The sequence below is a fragment of the Dermacentor silvarum genome, chromosome 3 (assembly GCF_013339745.2).
Source record: "Dermacentor silvarum isolate Dsil-2018 chromosome 3, BIME_Dsil_1.4, whole genome shotgun sequence".
Lineage (NCBI taxonomy): Eukaryota > Metazoa > Arthropoda > Arachnida > Ixodida > Ixodidae > Dermacentor > Dermacentor silvarum.
This window is the reverse complement of record NC_051156.1, coordinates 169,871,462-169,891,933: the sequence shown is the minus strand read 5'-3', so window position 1 is coordinate 169,891,933 and position 20,472 is coordinate 169,871,462. Positions and strand designations below refer to the sequence as shown.

The following is a 20,472-nucleotide window of genomic DNA, read 5'->3' as shown; positions in this document are numbered from 1 at the left end:
TTCGCCGGAGCGCGACGCTGGCGGCCGGGAATGACACCCTCAACCTCAGTAGCATGACACCATAGCCAGCGAACCACAGTGACGAGTTCAATCCTGCTTCCAACGTAGAGCCGCCCTAATGGGCATTAAATAAAGGCATTAGCCATACGGCGGCCCATATATGTGGAGAGAAGCGTTCTACTTGACGCCAAGAGAAGAAGAGGCTTCCCGCACGATTGTGCTAAACGTCTGGTGTTTCCAAAAGTAATCCAGGCCATCCGAAGATAGGTACTACGCCTCCTCCTTGCGTTTGTTAGAGACAGTGGACTTCCAGGCATGTGGTGACGAACAATATATCCAGAAGGAAGCGCCACAAGCGGAACAATTGCCAGCCTCGTATGCAAGGCTAAAACCGCCTGTAACAACATCTCCACCGCCAAGCGCCTCAAGGGGGAGGGGAGGGTGTAGGCTTTATTAAAGCAGACGGCAGTTGGGGAGGGGCTAGTGTGGGGAGTGTCGGTGCACGCTCAATATTGCTGGCATGTCTCGTAGTAGGGGGGGGGGGGAGAGGGGGAGTTCATTTTTTCTCGATCTCCGTCAGTGGCGTCATGAGACAATATATTTACCATGAAAGAGAAGGGGAAACGAGGAGCTCGATTTTTAGTAATCGTATCATAAGAAGCCAACACAGACACCAAGGACAACATAGGGAAAATCACTTGTGCTTACTAATTAAATTAAAGCAATGATAAATTAATGGAAATTAAAGTGAATGAAAAAAAAAACAACTTGCCGCAGGTGGGGAACGATCCCACGTCTTCGCATTACGCGTGCGATGCTCTCGCCAATTGAGCTACCGCGGCGCCGTTTTCCCATGCAGTTTCTTTCTGGGCTATTTATGTTTTACTCCTAGAAGCATGGAGGAAGGAAACAAAACAGGAGAGGCCCTGACGTCACTTTTTGAAGCCGGAAGTGCAGCCATGTTGGTGTGCCACCTCTATTTGCGCCTCCAATCAGGGGTTCTGCAGTTCGCCGGAGCAGATGGGCGCGATCTTTGAACTTGCATTGTACGAGCCACCGGAAGTGTGTGCTCCTGACGCGCGTCAAAACAAAGCATACAAAACTTCTGTAGCAGTTTTAGGGAAGCAGACGCGCTCCTGTGTTTTTCCGTGGCACGTTGAAGAAGACAACGAAGACCCGCGTCGTGATTGCTTGAGTGTATCTGTTGCTCGCCGACACTCACACTCACAGACCCAAAACACACATTTCAAGCTTACACACCACACTCCAAAGTCAGCTTTTCTCGCGAACAAAAGGTGCTGCGGGAAAGACACCGGCGGAAAAATCTTATCTCACTTTTCAGAGACCGAGAGCAGCAGCGAAAGCTTCAGGAGCGCGGTTGCCATGGCAACGTTCACATTTGGGGTACCCGTCCCGGTGCTCCTTTGCGAAAAACAGCACGTGACTTCCGCCACACCTTCTCCAATACGTTCGTGCTGGCCAGGGCCTCCTCCTGGGGTTTTCTTCCTCCATGCCTAGAAGTAACCCTGGGAGCGTTAGCCAGCGCCACCACTCACAAACTTGGCGGCGGATGTGGAACATCCTTTCTGCCGCAGGCGTCACGAGCACGTGATCTTTTTGGGTGAAGGCAACTGGTGAATAAACCCACACATGCTACCCTACCTGAAGGCATCAATGATGCCGGATTCGAGACCCTCGTTATGTAATGAACGGGAAGAAAGGTAACCGAGGGGCTCGAATTTATTAATCATTTCATAGGAAGCCAATAAACAAAAACACCAAGGACAACATAAGGAAAATTACTTGTACTTACTAATTGGGGTATACTAGTACTTACACAGGGGTACTAGTGGTTCTTTGGCACTCAAATCATAACTAATTTCAGAATTTGTATAATTTTCTCGGCGTTATCGAGCAGCAAACTTATGAACTGTACATCATCTTCCCCTACGAGACAGTCCTGTTGCCCGGATACTGAAGTCATGCGCCGAGAACGTCAAGGATATGCTCTAACCCTGGGAAAAGCGTCCGGGCGGTCCGAAATGGCGCTCGGAGACAGACTGTATAGTATACAACTGAGTCAAACAGCACCGCGAGTTTACACCGCACGTCGAGCAAACATACCCGGAAACCGTCAAGTGATACACAAAGAAAAAAAAATTGTAGCGTTTGGTCTCTCCCCTGCCATTCACCGTATCAGTGCCATAAAAACTCGCAGGGTAAATGTTGTGCAGGGTACATGACCCGAGCGCTTTGTGTCCAAGCGAAGCAGAGTCGCGTGTTATTTCGGTTTCCATTTGCACAGATAAGACAAAAGCCTTGCAACAATAACAGCTCTGTCTACACGGAGTGTGGAGGCAAAAGTGTTTTTAATGACACGGGAGACGATAAGTGTATGGTCTCTCTCTGAAAGAAAATTACAGAGTGAGGCACGTGGTGTTATACGTAAGTCTATAAAGTGTTACCTCTTTGGCGAAACGCCGTCCTTGTGTGCAAAGTGACTGAGGAAGACGAAAAACACTTCAAGGTAAGTATATGTCAGGACAACAGCACATGTCCTTTCCGATGCTCCTGTAGCAGCAAATGCCAAGTACTTTCGGAATATGTGGCAACGCTCCTAATGTGAAAGGATTTGACGATGTTTGTGTATTTAGAACAAAACTTATTACCAAGCAGACGATTGATCCAGCGGTCATCGGCCGGAAGTGATGGGTCCCGTACTCTGCTACTGGGATGTGAGGTCCCTGGCACAACCCATCCGCAACCTTCTCGTCTACAAGGGAGTCCAGTTTGAAGACAAACAGTTCAAGGTCGGCCCCCCTCCCGAGTACGACAAGTGGCACAAGGCAAAGTCCACGCTGGGCCTGACGTTCCCCAACCTGCCGTACTACGTCGACGACGACGTCAGGTTGACCCAGAGCTTGGCCATCCTTCGCTACCTGGGAAGAAAGCACGACCTCGTGGCCCGGTACGTTAATGGCATACCATTGATAGATGATGAATCGTATCAAGTGGTATATTGAATGTGTTCGAGTTCAAACAAGACAGACTCACAAGAAAATTGAAACTTGAAAGGATGAACAGTGACCGAACAACCGAAGCCTCAACCTGGCGCCAACGTTGCGACAAGAATACGTCGTCCGGGCAACAACTGCTCGATGCTCTGACATCGTTTCAGTTGTTTCAAGCAATTGTTGCCATGAAGAAAATTCCTTTTGTCGGAATGTTGGCCTCAGCCTAAGGTTTGCCGTGTTCGTTCACTGTAGCTCTCTAAACCCGATACGCACTGTTACGCGAGTATGCGGAAAACACGAAGTTTCAATGCTTTCTTAGCAACTCTTACGTATTAGAAATTAATTTATTTCTTCCTTACAGTTGCAACGCTCAACAGTCAGAATTGTTGGGAGGTGGCTTAGCGGGGATAATGTCATGGTTCCATTGCAATCATTTTCCTTTTCGACGCTTCGTAGGTGGTAAAAGCAGCACTCCATCTGGGTTATCATCCGGTTCCATCGACTGCGAGCGGTGGATAATAAGAATAGAATCAAGCAAAAACAAATCGTTACGTTATGCCGGGTACGTAAACACCACAACAACTGGGACGTCAGGGTATTGAACATGTACGGGAATTGAGCGGTCGTGACGAGTGCACTGTGCCAGAGTGGTAGGGAACTATTCTCCTTGCAGGGAAGAGGTTACATAAACGAAGGAGTGACACGGCTCTTGCTCAAAGTGCTTCTGATTATTCACCGTGTTGATAACTGGACCTTTTTCTTAAATTATAGATGTACTAGAAACTGTACCTTAGTGAAGTGGAAAGTGTCGGTGCTGCGAACAACCCAAGATTTTACTTGGTTGGTTGGTAAAAACTTTTATTAAGTATCCTGCATATTGGTGACCCGGGCTCAGGTCTCCCACGTCGGGACGTCCAGACTTTGCCTAGTTGCCGCTTCGCGGGCCTGCTGGTCGGCCCAGATTTGATCGCTGAGCTTGGAGCTGTGCAGGGCATCGGCACACCTCGCCGAGGAAACATCGGGATTAATGCCTTTAGTCTTTGCCTCACATTGCCAGAGCATGTGTTTTAGTGTAGCAGGTTCTATGCCGCAGACCTTGCAGGTGCTGTCGGGATAGATGTCAGGGTAGAATCTATGATACGCTAGTGGGTTTGGATAAGTGTCAGTCTGTGCGTAGTTGCCACCAGGTGGTAGGTTGGGCTCTGCATAACTTGTTGTTAGGCGGAGTGAAACTTCGTCGCGCCAGATAGAAGGCCTTAGTTGTTTTATTGTAGCTCGTTTAGCCCCAGTTGTCTGCGTCAACCGCGAGAGGTGTTCCGTAACGGTCAATTATGTCGCGTGCAGCGGAGTTTGCTCTCTAGTTAAGGTTGGTAAGTTTAGGATAGACTGCGCGCATGTGGGCGGGGAACCACATCACGGTGATAGCGGTTTCCCGAGCTTGAGTTCTGCTTTTGAGAATCCGGAAAGCTTCCGGCGAAATTCTTCCCTTGCCGTAATTTTGGACGGCTGTGCGCGAGTTGCTCAGGATAACTTGGATTTCTATGTAGGACATAGCAAGGGCAATAGCCACTGCCTCGGCCGTTTAGGGTACTTAGTGATTAATAAAAGTGTAATCGTGCAGGACGTTGAAAATGTGAGTTCTGAATAGCGGAATTGATAGTTACGTGGCATCTGCATAAATTCAATCCACAATTTACACCTAATGCATGGGTTCTACGGTGTCATGTTGGATGAAGTAGCCTTAGCCCACCAGTCCTTTTTTTTTTTTTTTCGACATCCGACTTGAGGTGTTGAGTGGCTTTCAACTCAAGGCCTTCAACAAAAGGGCAAGTTCAAAGGGATGTTGTGGGATCCTTCCTGCAGTGTATGTTGTTTATGGACCTATGCTTTGTTTCCCTCTTTTTTCCGAGTAATGTACGACCTATAGTATGCTGTACGTACGCCCTTATTGTTCGCGTGAGCACGTAGCTCCAGCGTTCCTCACAGATAAAATTAAAGTGTGCGGCTGGACAGGACGATATAATAGAGTGATGATGACTCATTCCGCAAACAAATTTTGGTCATGCGCCGTTTATATGAGAGCATTTTATCTTCAGACAGCGTAGACAGGGGCACGGGAGACCTTCCTATTCTGGCTCAAGAGTAGACTGCAGTTACAAACTGAAATGAAGCTTTGTTATTATGGCCACTGCTCACTGTGAGTAAATAAAGCAACTAAATCCGTAAACTTGTAGAGCTATAGAGCTGTTTCCACATGCAATTAGTCATATCGCTTTCGGTACGTACTTCTCGTGCATCGGCGTATTCGCCCTTGCAACAGCGTTATTCTTAAGGTACCATGCTCACTTCATTTGCATGTGTTTGCGTCTTCTGTGTACCAGGAACGACAAGGACACTGCGGAACTGGACGTCATCGAGCAGCAGGCGCGAGATCTGTGTCTCCTTCTAGCCTACGGCGTTGTACCAGATGCTAAGCTCGAGCACGGTCTCGAATCATACGCCAAGAAACTGGACCAGGTCCTGGGTCCCTGGAACGACTTCCTGGCCTGCCGGAAGTGGACATTGGGGGAAAGGCTGACGTACGTGGACTTCCTCCTCTACGAAGGACTCGACTGGCACCGAGAGTTCCAACCGGAGACGTTGCAGCGGTACCCGCACATTGTGGAGTACATGAACAGGTTCGAAGAACTGCCCAACATCAAGGAGTACTTCGCCTCGGACCGGTACAAGAAGTGGCCCATCTTGAGCCACCTCAGGAAGTGGGGCTACAACAAGCCATCCGAAGGGCATGAGTAGGCGCCGGTTTTGCTATTCGCTGGATAAACGTGATTTTGTTGTGCAACCCGCAGTACATCGGCACTGGTAGCTGATGCGACCCGTGTGGCTAAACAAAGTGGCGATTCGCTTCATGTGTCATATGTATTTATTGCTCTTGTCACTTTCGAATACAGGAGGCACACCGTTATCACTATTAGTGTGTTCGTTATTTTGATTATTCGTCGGACACGTCAAATAAGGGCTGCTAGGACAACTTTAGCTTTTCGAGCCATCCTCAGTATTTGATCGGGTAGACGAACGATCGGAGGGAAGAATTAGCAGGCGAATGAATAGATGGAAGCTTGTGTCATGGTGATTGTTTTTTCTTCATGCCTAGATGGATGGATGGATGGATTCATCCATCCATACATACACACGTACACACATGTGTGTGTGTGTGTGTGCGTGTGTGCATGTGTGTGTGTGTGTGTGTGTGTGTGTGTGTGTGTGTGTGTGCGTGCGTGCGTGCGTGTGTGTGTGTGTGTGTGTGTGTGTGTGTGTGTGTGTGTGTGTGTGTGTGTGCGTGCGTGCGTGCGTGTGTGTGCGTGTACAAGAAAAGTTGGAAACGACGGCGCTGTTGAATCACGCATTCCCATTTTCAGCAATCACTGGCCGTGATCGCCTATACATACCACGAAAGTGCTATAATTATTTTGCACCGATGTGTATGTTCGTCACACGCTGTATTTTAAGTAATGATTACTACTAAGGCACGTAAGCGTAAAATCTAGACTCGTAAACGTGAGGGGAGAAATCTAGTTTTTACTCGCAACATAATGAAGATTAGAAAGAAAGCAAGAAACAAGAACTGCTACTGGCAGTGCCGCGCGAGTGCGGCTCCTCCGCGTACGGAGAGTGGCTTTCCCGCATAACTTTGGAACCCGAGATGGCGTACCTTGGCGCAACTCTGGCTCCCTTAAGGGATCCCATACAGTAACTGTAGTTGTGCCATCTGGGTAACGTCACGTCGCGGCAATTCACTGAACTAAGGCACACCAACGGCTCCCATTGAGGAGCGAGCGATTGCGCTGGCATTGAAAAAAAATTGGCTGTGACTTAACTCAGTTATGCCTGGGTGTGCGTAGCGAGAGGTACGGTTACACGCAAATCCAAACGGATTGTCTGTAAAGTCCGTTTGGAACATGCGCGCCGCACTTGAACTTTCAGCCAGCCGAATCACATTGTGCGTCACACGGCGAGCCTTCACGTCCTCCAAATGCGTTGTATCGGCGGCTAGGCGCGCCGCTCTCCGAGCTGCATCACTCTGCCGTCTCTGTTCGATACGCCAAGTACGTTCTTCTTCTGTCCCCGCAGCTTGTTGCCTCCTCCTGGTTTCATTCCGTCGTTGATCCGCGGCCCTGGCACGAAATGCCGAACTAGACGACGAACCATCCTCATCTGAATCCACTCGGCTGGCCGCTTCGTACTTACGACGCTTCTCGAGGCGTGCGACTCGTTCTTCCTCCGTCTCCTCGGCTCGCTGCCTCCTCTTGGTTTCGTTCCGACGACGAAGCCTGGCTTCTTTCAGTCTCTCCGACTCACTTTCCATATCTGCCGACGAATCCCATCCGAGCCGCCCCTTGTATATATATGATGCAACGCCGGATCCTCCTCTGTTGTTGCAACGCGGTTTCACCGGCTCCTCCTCTGACGTCATGCTAGGTGGTGCAGCGAGCGGCGCTGCCAGCTGCGGCGGTTGCTAGGCTACGGCTCAGCTCGCGGTGCGGCCACCGTCCACAGCGAAACGGCGAGAATACGACCAATGTAGCTCTCCCTGCAAAAATAAGGAGACGCTGGTCGAGCAGACGACAGCTACTCAGCCCGTGAGCTCGCCTTAGCCAATGGGCGCTGCCAAAACAGCCGGAGCTTGAGGATAATGCGCCGCCGCAGTTCAACCGCATTTTGCTTCACCCTCGGCGTTTGCCAAGGCGCACCCACTCCGCCATTCTGGTACACCTTAGGGGCGGTTCAGCCACCTTGGGAATTATGGAAAGTACATGGATTTGCCTAAACTTCATCCGTCTGGCTGTAAACGTCTCTCCGACTTTGTAAATGCGTCATTTTCAAGAAAGTCATCATCATCAGCTTATATATTTTATGTCCACTGCAGGACGAAGGCCTCTCCCTGCGATCTCCAATTACCCCTGTCTTGCGCTAGCGTATTCCAACTTGCGCCTGCGAATTTCCTAACCTCATCATCCCACCTGACTTTCTGCCGTCCTCGACTGCGCTTCCCTTCTCTTGGTATCCATTCTGTAACCCTAACGGTCCACCGGTTATCCATCCTATGCATTACATGGCCTGCCCAGCTCCATTTCTTCCGCTTAATGTCAACTAGAATATCGGCTATCCCCGTTTGTTCTCTGATCCACACCGCTCTCTTCCTAGCTCTATCAACGTTAGTCCTAAGATTTTTCGTTCCACCGCTCTTTGTGCGGTCCTCAACTTGTTATCGATCTTCTTTGTTAACCTCCAAGTTTCTGCCCCATATGTTAGCACCGGTAGAATGCAATGATTGTACACTTTTCTTTTCAACGACAGTGGTAAGCTCCCAGTCAGGATTTGGTAATGCCTGCCGTATGCACTCGAACCCAATTTTATTCTTCTGTAAATTTCTTTCTCGTGATCAGGGTCCCCTGTGAGTAATTGACCTAGATAAACGTACTCCTTTACAGACTCTAGAGGCTGACTGGCGATCCTGAATTCTTGTTCCCTTGCCAGGCTATTGAACATTATCTTTGTCTTCTGCATATTCATCTTCAACCCAATTCTTACACTTTCTCGATTAAGGTCTTCAATCATTTGTTGTAATTCGTCTCCATTGTTGCTGAATGTACTACGTAATAAAATATTAAATAAACATTATCAAAATCACCCACCTGCAGGATTCGAACACTGGACCTCTACCCCAGAAGCCCAACATTGAAACCATTACGCCACGGAGGCATGCATCGTCCGACGGCATTGAACTCTCTTATAAAAAGAGAGACGAAAACTTTTATTTTTACGCCAACGTACGGCGCTCACCTCTGGCCGGTCAGCTACCAGTCCTGACTCAACACGTATCGAACGTGCTAGATAAGAACCAGCAGGAGAATGTTAGTTGCATGGAGTAGTGGAGTGAGCCAGTCCGTCCATGACCGTGGCTGGATGTTAGTGGGAATGGTGGAGAGGGCTGACTGCAGCTTGGGTTGAATGTGAGGGCAATGTCATAATAGACAATGCTCTAGGGACGGATATTCCATGCATGTTCGAGCATTTTAGTCGCCCAGGTAGGCCTTGAATATAGCAGTGGAAAAAAGGAGTCACTATTTTGTTTGAAGTCTTCGGAGAATAGCGCTGTCTTCTCGTGAGAGGGTAACATGAATTTCTAGCGGGCAAGCCAGCGTCTTGAGACGCTTGGCGCGTTTCAATTTGGACAGTTCGACAGGTTGAGCCGCTATTAGTAGCTGTTGTGCGAGTTCGCAGAGTATTCTACAGACGAGAAAAAAGAAAAGCCCCAAAATAAGTAAACTTTTACACTCAGTGGTGTGCTTTTTTCATAAATGTTGTCTCCAAGCGGAACGCAGTCATGATTAAGTAAAAATTTACGCAGAATCTCCCCAGGGAGTTATTTGAATGATGCGTAAGCATTTCGTAGTAACGCCGTGGTGTTTAGTGCTCACACTCAACACTGCTGGTAATCCTAGCACTGCTCAGCGGCTGCGGTCGTCTTGGCGCCATTACGGTAAATGCGACAGCACTGCGGCGACACGAACTGCTGCGGAAGGCGGCGCAACGTGAACTGATGAGGCAAGCAAACTACTGCAGTTGGCGGCGCCAGGGGCGGTATTCTGTAAGAGTCTACCTAGTGGACTGTCCATTTCGGCTGTCGCTGATTGGCTGCTGCTTGATGTGCAGGAAGGACACTGGCTGGCATCTTCCTGCACATCAAGCAGCTGCCAATCAGCGACAGCCGAAATGGACAGTCCACTAGGTAGATTCTTACAGAAAACAGCCCCAGGTGCGCTGGGGCGGTATTCTGCGGTACAGCAGCCAATCAGCGACAGCCGAAATGGACAGTCCACTAGGTAGACTCTTACAGAATACCGCCCCTGCTGACGTTCCGATCTGAAGCCACGGCTGCTCCACAGTTCTGCCTTACTAAAGGTATATATGCCTAGTGCGTGCCTGTCCTAATGAAGGACCAATATTAGGACAAAGGACATCATAAAGAAACGACAAAGCATGAAAGTGTCAAACTCAAGAGATCAGATAGAATTCGCTGAACTGTCAAAACTTATCAACAAGAAGAAAGTAAGGGATATTCGAAATTATAACGTGGGAAAGATTGAGGAAGCCGTAAAACATGGACGCAGCATGAAATCAGCCAAAAGAAAACTTGGCATTGGACAAGGCAAGATGTATGCACTGAAAGATAAGCCAGGTAATATCATCAGCGATTTCGATGACATAGTAAAAGCAGCGGAAGATTTCTATACTGACCTGTACAGTGACCAGAGCAACCAAGCTACTTTCATTCGAAGTAGTGATGAACAGGATGCAGAGGCCCCTTCTATAACTAGCGATGAAGTTAGAAGGGCCTTGCAAGACATAACCCGGGGAAAATCGGCTGGAGAAGATGGAATAACAGTCGATTTAATAAAAGATGGAGGAGATATCATGCTTGAAAAGCTTGCGGCCCTTTATACGCAATGCCTCATGACTTCAAGTGTACCGGAGAGCTGGAAGAACGCCAACATTATACTAATCCATACAAAGGGAGACGTTAGAAAATTGAAAAATTATATGCCCATTAGTTTGCTTTCAGTACTGTATAAAATATTCACCAAGGTCATGTCCAATAGAATCACGGCAACGCTTGACTCCAATCAACCAAGAGAACAGACTGGATTCAGGAAGGGTTATTCTACAGTGGATCACATCCATGTCATCAATCAGGTACTCGAGAAATCTGCGGAGTGACAATAAGCCTCTCTATATGGCTTTCATAGATTATAAAAAGGCATTTGATTCGGCAGAGGTACCAGCAGTCATACAGGCATTGCGCAATCAAGGAGCACAGGATGCATACGTGAATATCTTGGAAAATATCTACAAAGATTCCAGAGCCACATCGGTTCTCCACAAGAAAAGTAGAAAGTTACCTATCAAGAAAGGGGTCAGGCAAGGAGACACAATCTCTCCAATGCTATTCACTGCATGCTTAAAAGAAATATTCAAGCTCTTAGACTGGGAAGGCCTAGAAGTGAGGACCAACGGTGAATGTATGATGATGATGACGACGACGACGACGATGACTCGGGGGAGAGGAGGATTTGTTTCCCACGCCGTCCCTGACATGCGAGGCTGGTAGGCGAGGGCTCTCTCTCGACAGGCGAGGACAGGCGAGTATTGTAAGGCAAGGACCCTCGTTCGAGGCGACGACGGTAAAAAGAGACTGCCGTCGTTGTGCGCCGTCCTTCGTGCAGATAGCACGTGACATTGTTTGGCATGGAGATTGCCTAATTAAAGACGTTTCGCGTGGAGTGTTATCTGCTTGGCGCCATTCGTGAATTCGGAAAGGCTGTCTGGAAAGGGCAGCGCAGCGCATATAAAAACGGGGTTCTCGGCTAGTGCGTAAACGTGTAGAACAGTGATCTGACGATCATCGGCGGATTCTGCGTTCTCACCTACCAAGTAAGTTTAGGCTAACATAGTAAAATGAATTAAACATATCGATTCCGTTTCGGCCAAATGTCAGCTTTTAACATGCTGAGTGGTACCATGCGACTGGCACGGCTTAGCTATAGTATAGCCCGCGCTAAGCTGGCAGATGATGGAACGAAAAAGTCTAAATGTACTAAATACGCATTATTTCTTCTCCGTACATAGCTCTACGCGATCTCCGTGCGTCTATTTCGTTCCAAGCTTAATTTTGACGCCTCTTTCTTAGTCCTACGTGCGCTACAAGGCCTCAAATCATATAATTTACGAGATGAAAAATGGCCAGAAGCCCAGACCCCACGAGCCTCAAATCAGCCTAAAGTCGCCAAAAAAAGTCCTTGCCTTCGAAAAAAAAAAGAACACGTGAAACTAGCCGGGCTAAAACTCCGACCAACGTATTGTGCAGTGAAGGTGAAACTGAAACAAAGATATGCCCCACGCAACCTTGTGATCGTGCAGTTCAAAAATTTTTTTTCTCGCTTAAAACAAAATTTGCTCATTTAAAGCATTCTAAATAAAATGGCATCAAAGCATACTATACAATGCTGATTAGGCCATATTTTTACTTGGACGGTTACATTGTGAAAATGGAGCCCCAAATGGAGTCAGAACGTCCTTTTTTTTTCATTTTTGTCATGATTTTACCAGAAAGGTTAGGTTTTGTTGCTTTTCAGGGTATTTTTATCATCTAGTATACACACATACCAAGCCCATTTTGGGAATGTATTCCTTATAGAGCAATAATTTTTTTTCTGTAAAAAATATTAAATATGCGGCAATGGTCGACTTTTTCTCAGGACTAAAAATAATGTATATTAAAACAATAAGTAATAAACTACAATAGTCACGAAAGAGGGCCGTCTGCAGAATATAGTGAAAAGCATTTCGCTCTAAGCGTAGCACCAAAGTAGCTAGAACGCCAATGCATTTCTCCGCAAAGTTCGGGAATTATTATCTCGGAACTGGTGTCATCCTGAGAACTCGTTCCAAGGAGATCCGCCTTGCGAACTCCGCGGCTAGAATTAGAAAATTGCAATAAGGGCGATAAGATAATTAGTGATTTTTGTTAACTATTCGATTATGGGTTTCAATCTTTTGTGCAAGTAAGGTCCACCTCTTCGAATAGGCACGCTCATGAACTAGAATTGTACTATCTGCCACAGGCCACCTTCAAAAATTTTTGAAAGTGTCCGCTGAAACACCCTCTATATGCTAGCGTACCTTCTGCTTTCTTTTTTTAAAGCTTTCTATTTGTTATTTTACTTTCATGTATGATATGTATCTCCTGCTATGACAATCCTTGTGACCTATAGTGAGTTACATATAAAGCTACTAAAGCTACAAATAAGTAGCAGCAAACGAGGCGCAATCATTGGTAGCGATCGAACTTAGACAAATACATGAAGTAGCGTTCGTAGTTGTATAGGTTGTATTAATTGCAGTAAATATTCGCTTACTAACTGAATAAGCACGGTGTCATGCGGGCAGAGATAAAAAGTTTCATGGCGACGAACCCCTAATGAAAGTTTATGAAATGCAGGTCTTCCTGGGAGTTGCAAGCGAAAGTGGGGTGTATTAATCGTACGATTTATTGTGAGAGCCGCCCTGTAGTGACAACTTTTGATGACGTCAACGAAAGGATTATTCACCTTCCACCTTTTTGTCACCAATAACCATAATCCTCATCGGTACCATCATCGGCATAATCATCAGCATCATTGTCCCGATCATCATCATCATTATACTATACAGCCATCATCAGTGTGGCTCTCAGAATAAATGAAATGGTTCATCATTATCATTAGCCATCATCAGTGTTGTCACGTTGTTAGAGTGCACTATGTTCGGGATCGGCCCCCGAAGGATGCTAGAGGCTGGAAACATACCCGAAAAGTGGCCTTAACTCGCCCATGAAAACATTGTCTTCAATGTGAAGAGACACTCCCTGTGGCAAAGCTGTCATGATGAGGAGCATCTACAGCGGAGATAGTGCGTGCCTGAACCAAGGCGAACGTTTCATGCTACAAATTGCTTCATCAATCAAGCTGGGCCGCATCTCTAAACCTCAGATTGCGCGACCTGAAACACTGGGCGCGCGTAAAGACTGCGCGCATGAAACATCAGCCATCTCGGCTTGTCCTTGGTTGATCGTCCTTCGCTGTGTAAGCCTCAGACCTCAGACATATGGCGCGCGGGCCGCGCGGGCAGCCACGGCCGTGCTGGGGAGGCGACGCGCTCTCTACTCTTCTAACCCGCTGTGGGCAAGCGCTGGCTCAATCATGTGACCTCCAACATTAGGCGCGCGAGAAGACGGCGCATACCAAGTCACCATAAAAAAAATATGTCTGGGATTCTACGCGCAATACCCCAGTCTGATCATGGGGAAGTACACCGTAATGGGGACTCCGGATTAATTTGGACTATCTAGAGTTCTTTAACGTGCACTCAGTGCATGGTATATCCGAGCGTTCTTGCAATCCGTCCTCGCCAGAATGCCGCCACTGCGACCAGGACCGAACCCGCGTCGTGCTCAACAGCACAACGCAATAGCCACTCAGCTACCGCAGCGGGTACCAAGTCACCACTTTTCTCGGGTAGAATGTACTGCAAATATCTCGGCTCGCCCTCCCACGCTTGACAGAATACAGGAATAGACATGTTAGTGATCTTATCTCGTCCGTCCTTGTCCTCTGTTTGCACTGTTCAATTCAGCAACTCGCATGCTTGCCCTGGCACACATACTCCTTGACGTGATCACCAACATATGATCCCCGATAGAGTTCGAATAACTAATTATATGACGCGCGGATCACTCATTCTACTCGTGATTCGAACTTATCCGGCACATCACTGTGGCGACGACGAAAATGCGCCTGGAGTGTCCGTATAAGTGTGATCGCACTAAAAGAAATGTCGTTAAATTGCGGGCACAGGAGAACAGCATGGTCCCCGTGCTCGCCTACTGGGACGTGCGAGGCTTCGCCCAAGCCATCCGCAACCTTCTCGTCTACAAGAGAGTCGAGTTCCAGGACAAGCGCTACCAGCACGGATCGCCGCCGGAGTACGGCCGCGGTGAATGGCTCAAGGACAAGTTCACGCTGGGACTAAGGTTTCCCAACTTGCCGTACTACATCGACGACGACGTGAAGATCACACAGAGCTTGGCCATTCTCCGGCACCTCGGAAGGAAGTACGACCTGGACGCCAGGTGAGCAGAGCGGATCGTTCGCCAACGTTGTCTATACCAAACGCCGCGGTGACACACTGGTTGCCGGTTCTGTTCCGTTTGAGCACGAGGTCGCGGGTTTGGTTCCCCGCCTCAACATTATTACGCATCAACAGCTGTATTACGCTTTCTTTAGGTTGATGTATAGATTACTGTGGCGAGAGTCTGAGCCACTGAGACCATGATGCCACGGTCAGACTGGTAGTGTCATATTCAGCGACTGAACTTCTTCAGTAAGTGCCATTTTGGCGACTCGATGCTGCATGGCAAAACAAAGTGGCATTCGGAAATGATTCAAGTACGGATCAGGTATTGCATATAACAATTGTAATGATTATTAATATTTGAAAATGGTCACTTAATGTAGCTACAGTTAAAACTCGATCTAACGAAACCAGATTTTACGAAGTTCCCGATCTAATGAAGCAATTTGCATTCCCCGGCAGGTACCTATAGGGTACCGATTTAGCGAAGTTTTTTCTGAAATAAATTAGTAAAACATTTTCACACAGGAGGGTTTTTCTTCAAGCGTGTGCTCTAACACTGTCACGTTAGAACATCTGCGCGCCCTATACTCACGGCCCTAGCTTTATTTTGACGAGGCTTCACGCCGCGTCCATATATGCATGGAACAACGGACACGGTCAATCCAAATAGGTCGTGGAGCTTCGGGCGAAAAGCTGTTCAGAACAAATTGTGACCGGCATAAACAAGGGTGGTTATGGGAGGAGCGATTGAAGCGCGACTATGTGAAGAAGGAACAAACATTGGGAATGAAAAAAGCGTCATTTAAATAAAACGAGACGCAGTTTGATTCATTCAATGAAAATGAAATTCCTGGTCAAATACGCGCGCATGGCGAGAAAAGAACAGACAACTCTATTTCACTTTTTCATCATCAATAAATACCATTTTTCAACGCCCACCATAGGAGGGGGCGTTGACACCGCTATCACTTGCAATGCTATGCATGTCTTGAAGTGCGCAGAAAGGCGCGCTGTTAAAGTTCACTTGTTACAATACGCCCCCCTCACACGTTATGTTGTTTTGCTTGTCGACGTTTATATAAATTTCGTGGCGTGAGGAGTTTCATCGTTTCTATGCCTGTTCAGTCAAAAGCAGTGAGTTGCGACCGTCAGATACTTGTTTGCTTTAGCTGATTTTATGCGGCTGCGCTGGCTGACGGGCTTGGCGTCCGACGATGGGACCATGGCCCTCTACACCCAAAGTTTCGTTGGCCTCCAAAGAAAGTATGTTTTGTGCAGCGGTGCGATTTCGACACCCGTGCGGCTGACCTTTTCTTGTATCGCTTTCTGCGCTGAAAGCTTGTAATGCCCATCAAGTCGAATGGCGGGTCATTTGAATGTATACAGCTCTAATTAATGGCAGGCCACCAAAACAAATTTCGCGCCTTGAAAACAAAATGACGTCACTTCTGTTTTTAACTGATATTCCGCCGGAAGTGTTCCCTCATCACACAGATGGCGCTAAGCCCCATGAATCACCGATGAACCGCCGATGAACCGCCATGTTTTGAACGCATGGGCTTCTATAAGACAAGTCCACTTGTCGAAACGTTGGCTCCTGCTCTTACCTTGTTCTCGTGTTGCTCATAGTCTTGAATCTCCATCTCCCGCATTCCCCGTGTTTTTCCTGGATTTATTCTATGAAAGTAATATTGTGGCTCTGTATTAGCGCTAAGCTGGCTTGTTTCTTTTTACTTTGTATTATGAGATTGACTTGATTTACTTTCTTGTGTCTAATCGTAGAAAACGTAGAAAGTGTCGTTTTGTTCATGTTTATTATAGATATATAGACTGTTTAAGCACCTTTGCGACAAGTGCTTTACTGGCAGATTATTTTGCTATCACCCGACGTTATCATCCTTTCCTCATTTAACAATTGATTTTTTGTAAAAAAACGGCGATGCAATAATTGTCATCGTTTCCAAATTCATAAATAAAGTAAGCATTCGAAGCGCAATACACTTCTTTTGGTTGGTTGAGACAAATGCAGCTGGAATGAGACCTGAGCAAACATGAACCGGTGTTTTTTTTTTTCTTTCTCTTTGCTGTTCTTGCTCGCTCTTACAGTCGCTGTTGTCGAGGCTACACATCCATCGAGTGAGCTAGGCGGAGTGAAATCACTTCGGCCGAGCACACTTACTGTCAGTTTCACTTTGCAGCGACTGTCACTATACTCTTCGCCGTGTGACAGCCTCTCAAAGGCATCAAGGCAGAGCGGCCAACAATCTCACACTGTGACACTAAATATGCCTCGCTGGCAGAGGTATTGATGGTTTGTTAGGATGTGGCCTAATGTGACATCACTTGCACTGTTTCATCCATCAAATGTGCAGAAACGGTCTCGAAGCCACGGAACTGGACGTTCTCGAGCAGCAAGCTCAGGACCTGTGCCTCATCCTCGCCTACGAGGCAGTTCCAATGCCCCGGTACAGAGAAGGGCTCAAGTCGTACGCCGAGAACGTCAAGGACATGCTCGAGCCGTGGGCCAAGCATCTAGCCGGGCTGAAGTGGGTGCTCGGAGAGAGGCTCACCTACGTGGATTTCCTGCTGTACGAGGGACTCGACTGGCACCGAGTGTTCAAACCGGACGCTGTGCAGCAATACCCAGAGATCGTCGAGTACCTCAAAAGATTTGAGCGGCTATCCAATCTCAAAGAATACTTCGCTTCGGACGAGTACAAAGAGTGGCCCATTATGGGGCCACTGCGGTCGTGGGGTTACAACAAAGGTACCCAGGTTTAAGAGTAAGCAAGTTCCTTTCTTCCCATTGGCACACTTTTCGAACACTCGTAACCTTCTCCTTCTTGGTACCAACCGCGGTGGCTTAGCGGCTATGGTGTTGAGCTGCTAAGCTCGCGAGGTCGCGGGATCAAATCCCGGCGGCCGCAATTCGATAGGGGCGAAGTGCAAAAACGCCCGTGTCCCGTGCATTGGGGGCACGTTATAGATTGATATAAAGGTCGAAATTAATCCGGAGTCCCCCACTACGGCGTGCCTCACAATCAAATTGTGGTTTAGTTTTTCAGCCGATTATATGCTAATAAAATGCGCTGATTGGGGTGACGTATTTTGCTAACTTAGAGCATGTTTGGTCACATTACCTCCAACAATGGGCACGCGGGTGATGTCGCGCATCAATCCACCATATTTCTTCGATACCCTTGCACGCTTTCTTTCGCACCACACCATACGGCGCGCGGGCTGCTCATTCTTATTGTACTTGGACTTCATAGGGAACATCACGGCGACGACGACGATGAAATTTTGCCTGGAGTGTCCATATAATTGCTATCGCAATAAAGTTGTCCCAAGTATTCTCAGCAGCTATCGCAGTGAAAGAAAGAAGGAACTCTAGCCAAGAGTGACCCTGTGTCGTGTCTTGGAGATCGCGATCGCAGCGCCTACTAGCGACTGAATAAACGTAAGTGTGGAGCAGTGCCGACTGCGTCACATGCTCACAGACGGACGCATGGCCGTAGGCCCGGTGTTGATTCATCGCTCTCGGGGGAAAGAAGTGGAAATAAAAGAAGGGGTTTTTTAGTAGCACTAAAAGGCAAAGACTAACAGATACCCGCGGCGTTCACTCCTACAGTCGTGCTCCAGGGTCCTTCGACAGTGCTCTGTTTATTTCTTTCCCGCGAAATATGGGCTGTGGGGCTGAGGAGTCGGAAGGCAAGTATTCGAGTGCTGCCTTTGGAAATGCCGCGGTAACGTAACCGAGCGTGTTTTAGACGATAAAAACGATCTTTAACCTATCTGTGATTAGCTGTAATCAATATTGAACGCGTAATCATTTCTATGCCTACCCAACGAGAAAACCCGTTCGTCCGTCACGTAAGACCAATCGCTATAAAGAAATTATTGTATAAAACAAAATAAATTCGAATGGAAAGAACGTGGAGGAGGATTTGCTTCGCCTCTAAGAGTAAAACACGATACCATTCAACGACTCCTGACTTCTCACGCTTGCTGACATTTGTTTGTGGGCTCGTCATTATAAAAACTTTGTCAAGAATGTAAGGCAAGGCATGAGTAACTTTAGTGATAGAATGGCGTGGCAATATATAACCCCAATATACCACATGCCATATAGCAAGGCGTGGCATACACATATACCTAAATATATACGCAAATATTCGCTCACGGACAACTCCGCCGACGCCAACGCCGACACCGATACCGGAGTTTCTGCGACACGGGGCTTTAACGCTATTGCGTTAAAACACTGGCGGTGGAGAGTTTCGAACCTACGACTCCACGCTCAGAAGCCCAGTGTCTTACCCACTGGTGTAACACCAACGCTTGCAGAAGGTGAATATATGTATCTGAAGCATATGAATGTTTTGTACCGGGAGTGCAAAACAAATGTCAAATAGAACAGTTTCTATGAAGGCTCTGTTGCAACATTTGGTGATGGTAAAATAAAATCCATCTCTAGCACCACATGCAGAGCCGACTTGGAGCATCGTAGACATAGGGAAAGTATGTTCCCATTTCGCAAAAATTTATTACCAAACACCCACATCCATGATGCCTTTCGGTGGTCGCGGAATGCGCCTTCCTTTGACCGAAATACAACCGATGTCTGAAGGCTCATGCGCTCCACGTCGCACAACACACACAGATAAGCAGTCAATGAGTTTATAAAAATGATAAGCGGTGATGAGGGGTTATATGGGTCTCATCACGGTTGATAACGGTTCGGCGATGACCGATAAAGTGCTAAAGAGCGATAAGGGCTTATAAGGTCGGATCAATTCTGATAAGGTTGATAATGACCAATAAGGGTTGATAAGAATTTATACTGGTCAGATCAAGTTTCATAACATTGACAATGACACCAGGCTGTGTGGAGATTAGCAATTGGCACAATGCTTACGTTACGCATACTTAGACAACTCCCAGAGAAGCTACTGCATGAATTTTTTTTCTATTGCGACTCTGGTGCGCTCGCGCCATATTCCAACAGGACATCGTCATTGCCGTCTTCTTCACTCTGACCATACGACGCACCATGTTCGCGTACTTAGCATATCGTAATACGCCTAATACCCCCGTCAACGTGGCCTCCCCATTACGACGACAGAAGAGGAGTGAACTTCTATGCTGGATTGATATGAGCGGCCACGGAACAAGCTGTGGAAGAAGACGACGACGCTCGAACCATTGCTGATGATAACAGGTTCTGCGTACAACGGACGGGCGGATTTTGGTTTCACCTAGCCATATGCAGCTTCGCTGTAAAATCACACGAAAGCAGACGACAAAAGCGTAGGAGGTGTCGTGGCTTGCTCAATATTGTTAGCGCTGAGGTACCGGCATGTCTCGGAAGGGGGGGAATTCCACCTCCCTCTGGATCCACCAGTGGCTAAAATTCACATTAAGTTTGCCGTTCTAACAGGTATACTAATGACTCTACCCTTGACAGCGTCATTTGGCGCCAAAATCATAACTCCATCAGTATTTGCATCGTTTTCTCGACGTTCTCGAGTCCTTTGCCTCATCCTCGCCTGCGAGGCAGTCTCACTGCTTTTGTACTCAGACAGGCTGAAGTCATACACCGAGAACATCAAGGACATGCTCTAACCCTGGGCAAAGTACCTGACCGGGCTGAAATGGGCACTCGGAGACACTGTACGGGTGACTCGACCGGTACCGCTAGTTTAGGCTGCATGCCGTAAAA

The 20,472-nt window shown here is 47.5% G+C and overlaps 2 protein-coding genes and 1 long non-coding RNA gene across 4 annotated transcripts in view; 2 read left to right on the top strand and 1 right to left on the bottom strand.

The window, feature by feature from the left end:
• Window positions 1-2,482: 2,482 nt before the first annotated feature.
• Window positions 2,483-6,048, top strand: LOC119444119 (glutathione S-transferase Mu 1). Of its 2 annotated transcripts, XM_049663872.1 has the most exons (3): window positions 2,483-2,527; window positions 2,677-2,968; window positions 5,396-6,048. In XM_049663872.1, the coding sequence occupies exons 2-3, from the start codon at window positions 2,709-2,711 to the stop codon at window positions 5,808-5,810; spliced, it is 675 nt and encodes a 224-aa protein (XP_049519829.1). In that variant the 5' UTR covers window positions 2,483-2,527; window positions 2,677-2,708; the 3' UTR covers window positions 5,811-6,048. The 2 variants fall into 2 exon arrangements, with proteins under 2 accessions (XP_049519829.1, XP_037564522.1); XM_037708594.2 differs by lacking the exon at window positions 2,483-2,527 and having other exon boundaries at window positions 2,546-2,968.
• The window catches only part of LOC125944073 (uncharacterized), a 41,174-nt gene continuing 23,430 nt past the window's right edge, over window positions 2,729-20,472 (bottom strand). Inside the window, exon 3 of the long non-coding RNA XR_007466104.1 lies at window positions 2,729-2,820. This is a non-coding gene — a long non-coding RNA (uncharacterized LOC125944073). The remainder of the gene's footprint in view (window positions 2,821-20,472) is intronic.
• Window positions 11,397-18,116, top strand: LOC119446072 (glutathione S-transferase Mu 2-like). Its single transcript, XM_037710409.2, has 3 exons — window positions 11,397-11,510; window positions 14,471-14,745; window positions 17,123-18,116. Exons 2-3 carry the CDS (start codon window positions 14,480-14,482, stop codon window positions 17,529-17,531), a joined length of 675 nt encoding a protein of 224 aa, XP_037566337.1. The 5' UTR covers window positions 11,397-11,510; window positions 14,471-14,479; the 3' UTR covers window positions 17,532-18,116.

Coding starts and splice junctions, on each gene's coding strand:
- LOC119444119 (XM_049663872.1), top strand. CDS start 2,709: ATGGGTCCCGTACTCTGCTACTGGGATGTGAGGTCCCTGGCACAACCC. Junction 2,969..5,395: donor AAGCACGACCTCGTGGCCCG/GTACGTTAATGG, acceptor TCTGTGTACCAG/GAACGACAAGGACACTGCGG.
- LOC119446072 (XM_037710409.2), top strand. CDS start 14,480: ATGGTCCCCGTGCTCGCCTACTGGGACGTGCGAGGCTTCGCCCAAGCC. Junction 14,746..17,122: donor AAGTACGACCTGGACGCCAG/GTGAGCAGAGCG, acceptor TCAAATGTGCAG/AAACGGTCTCGAAGCCACGG.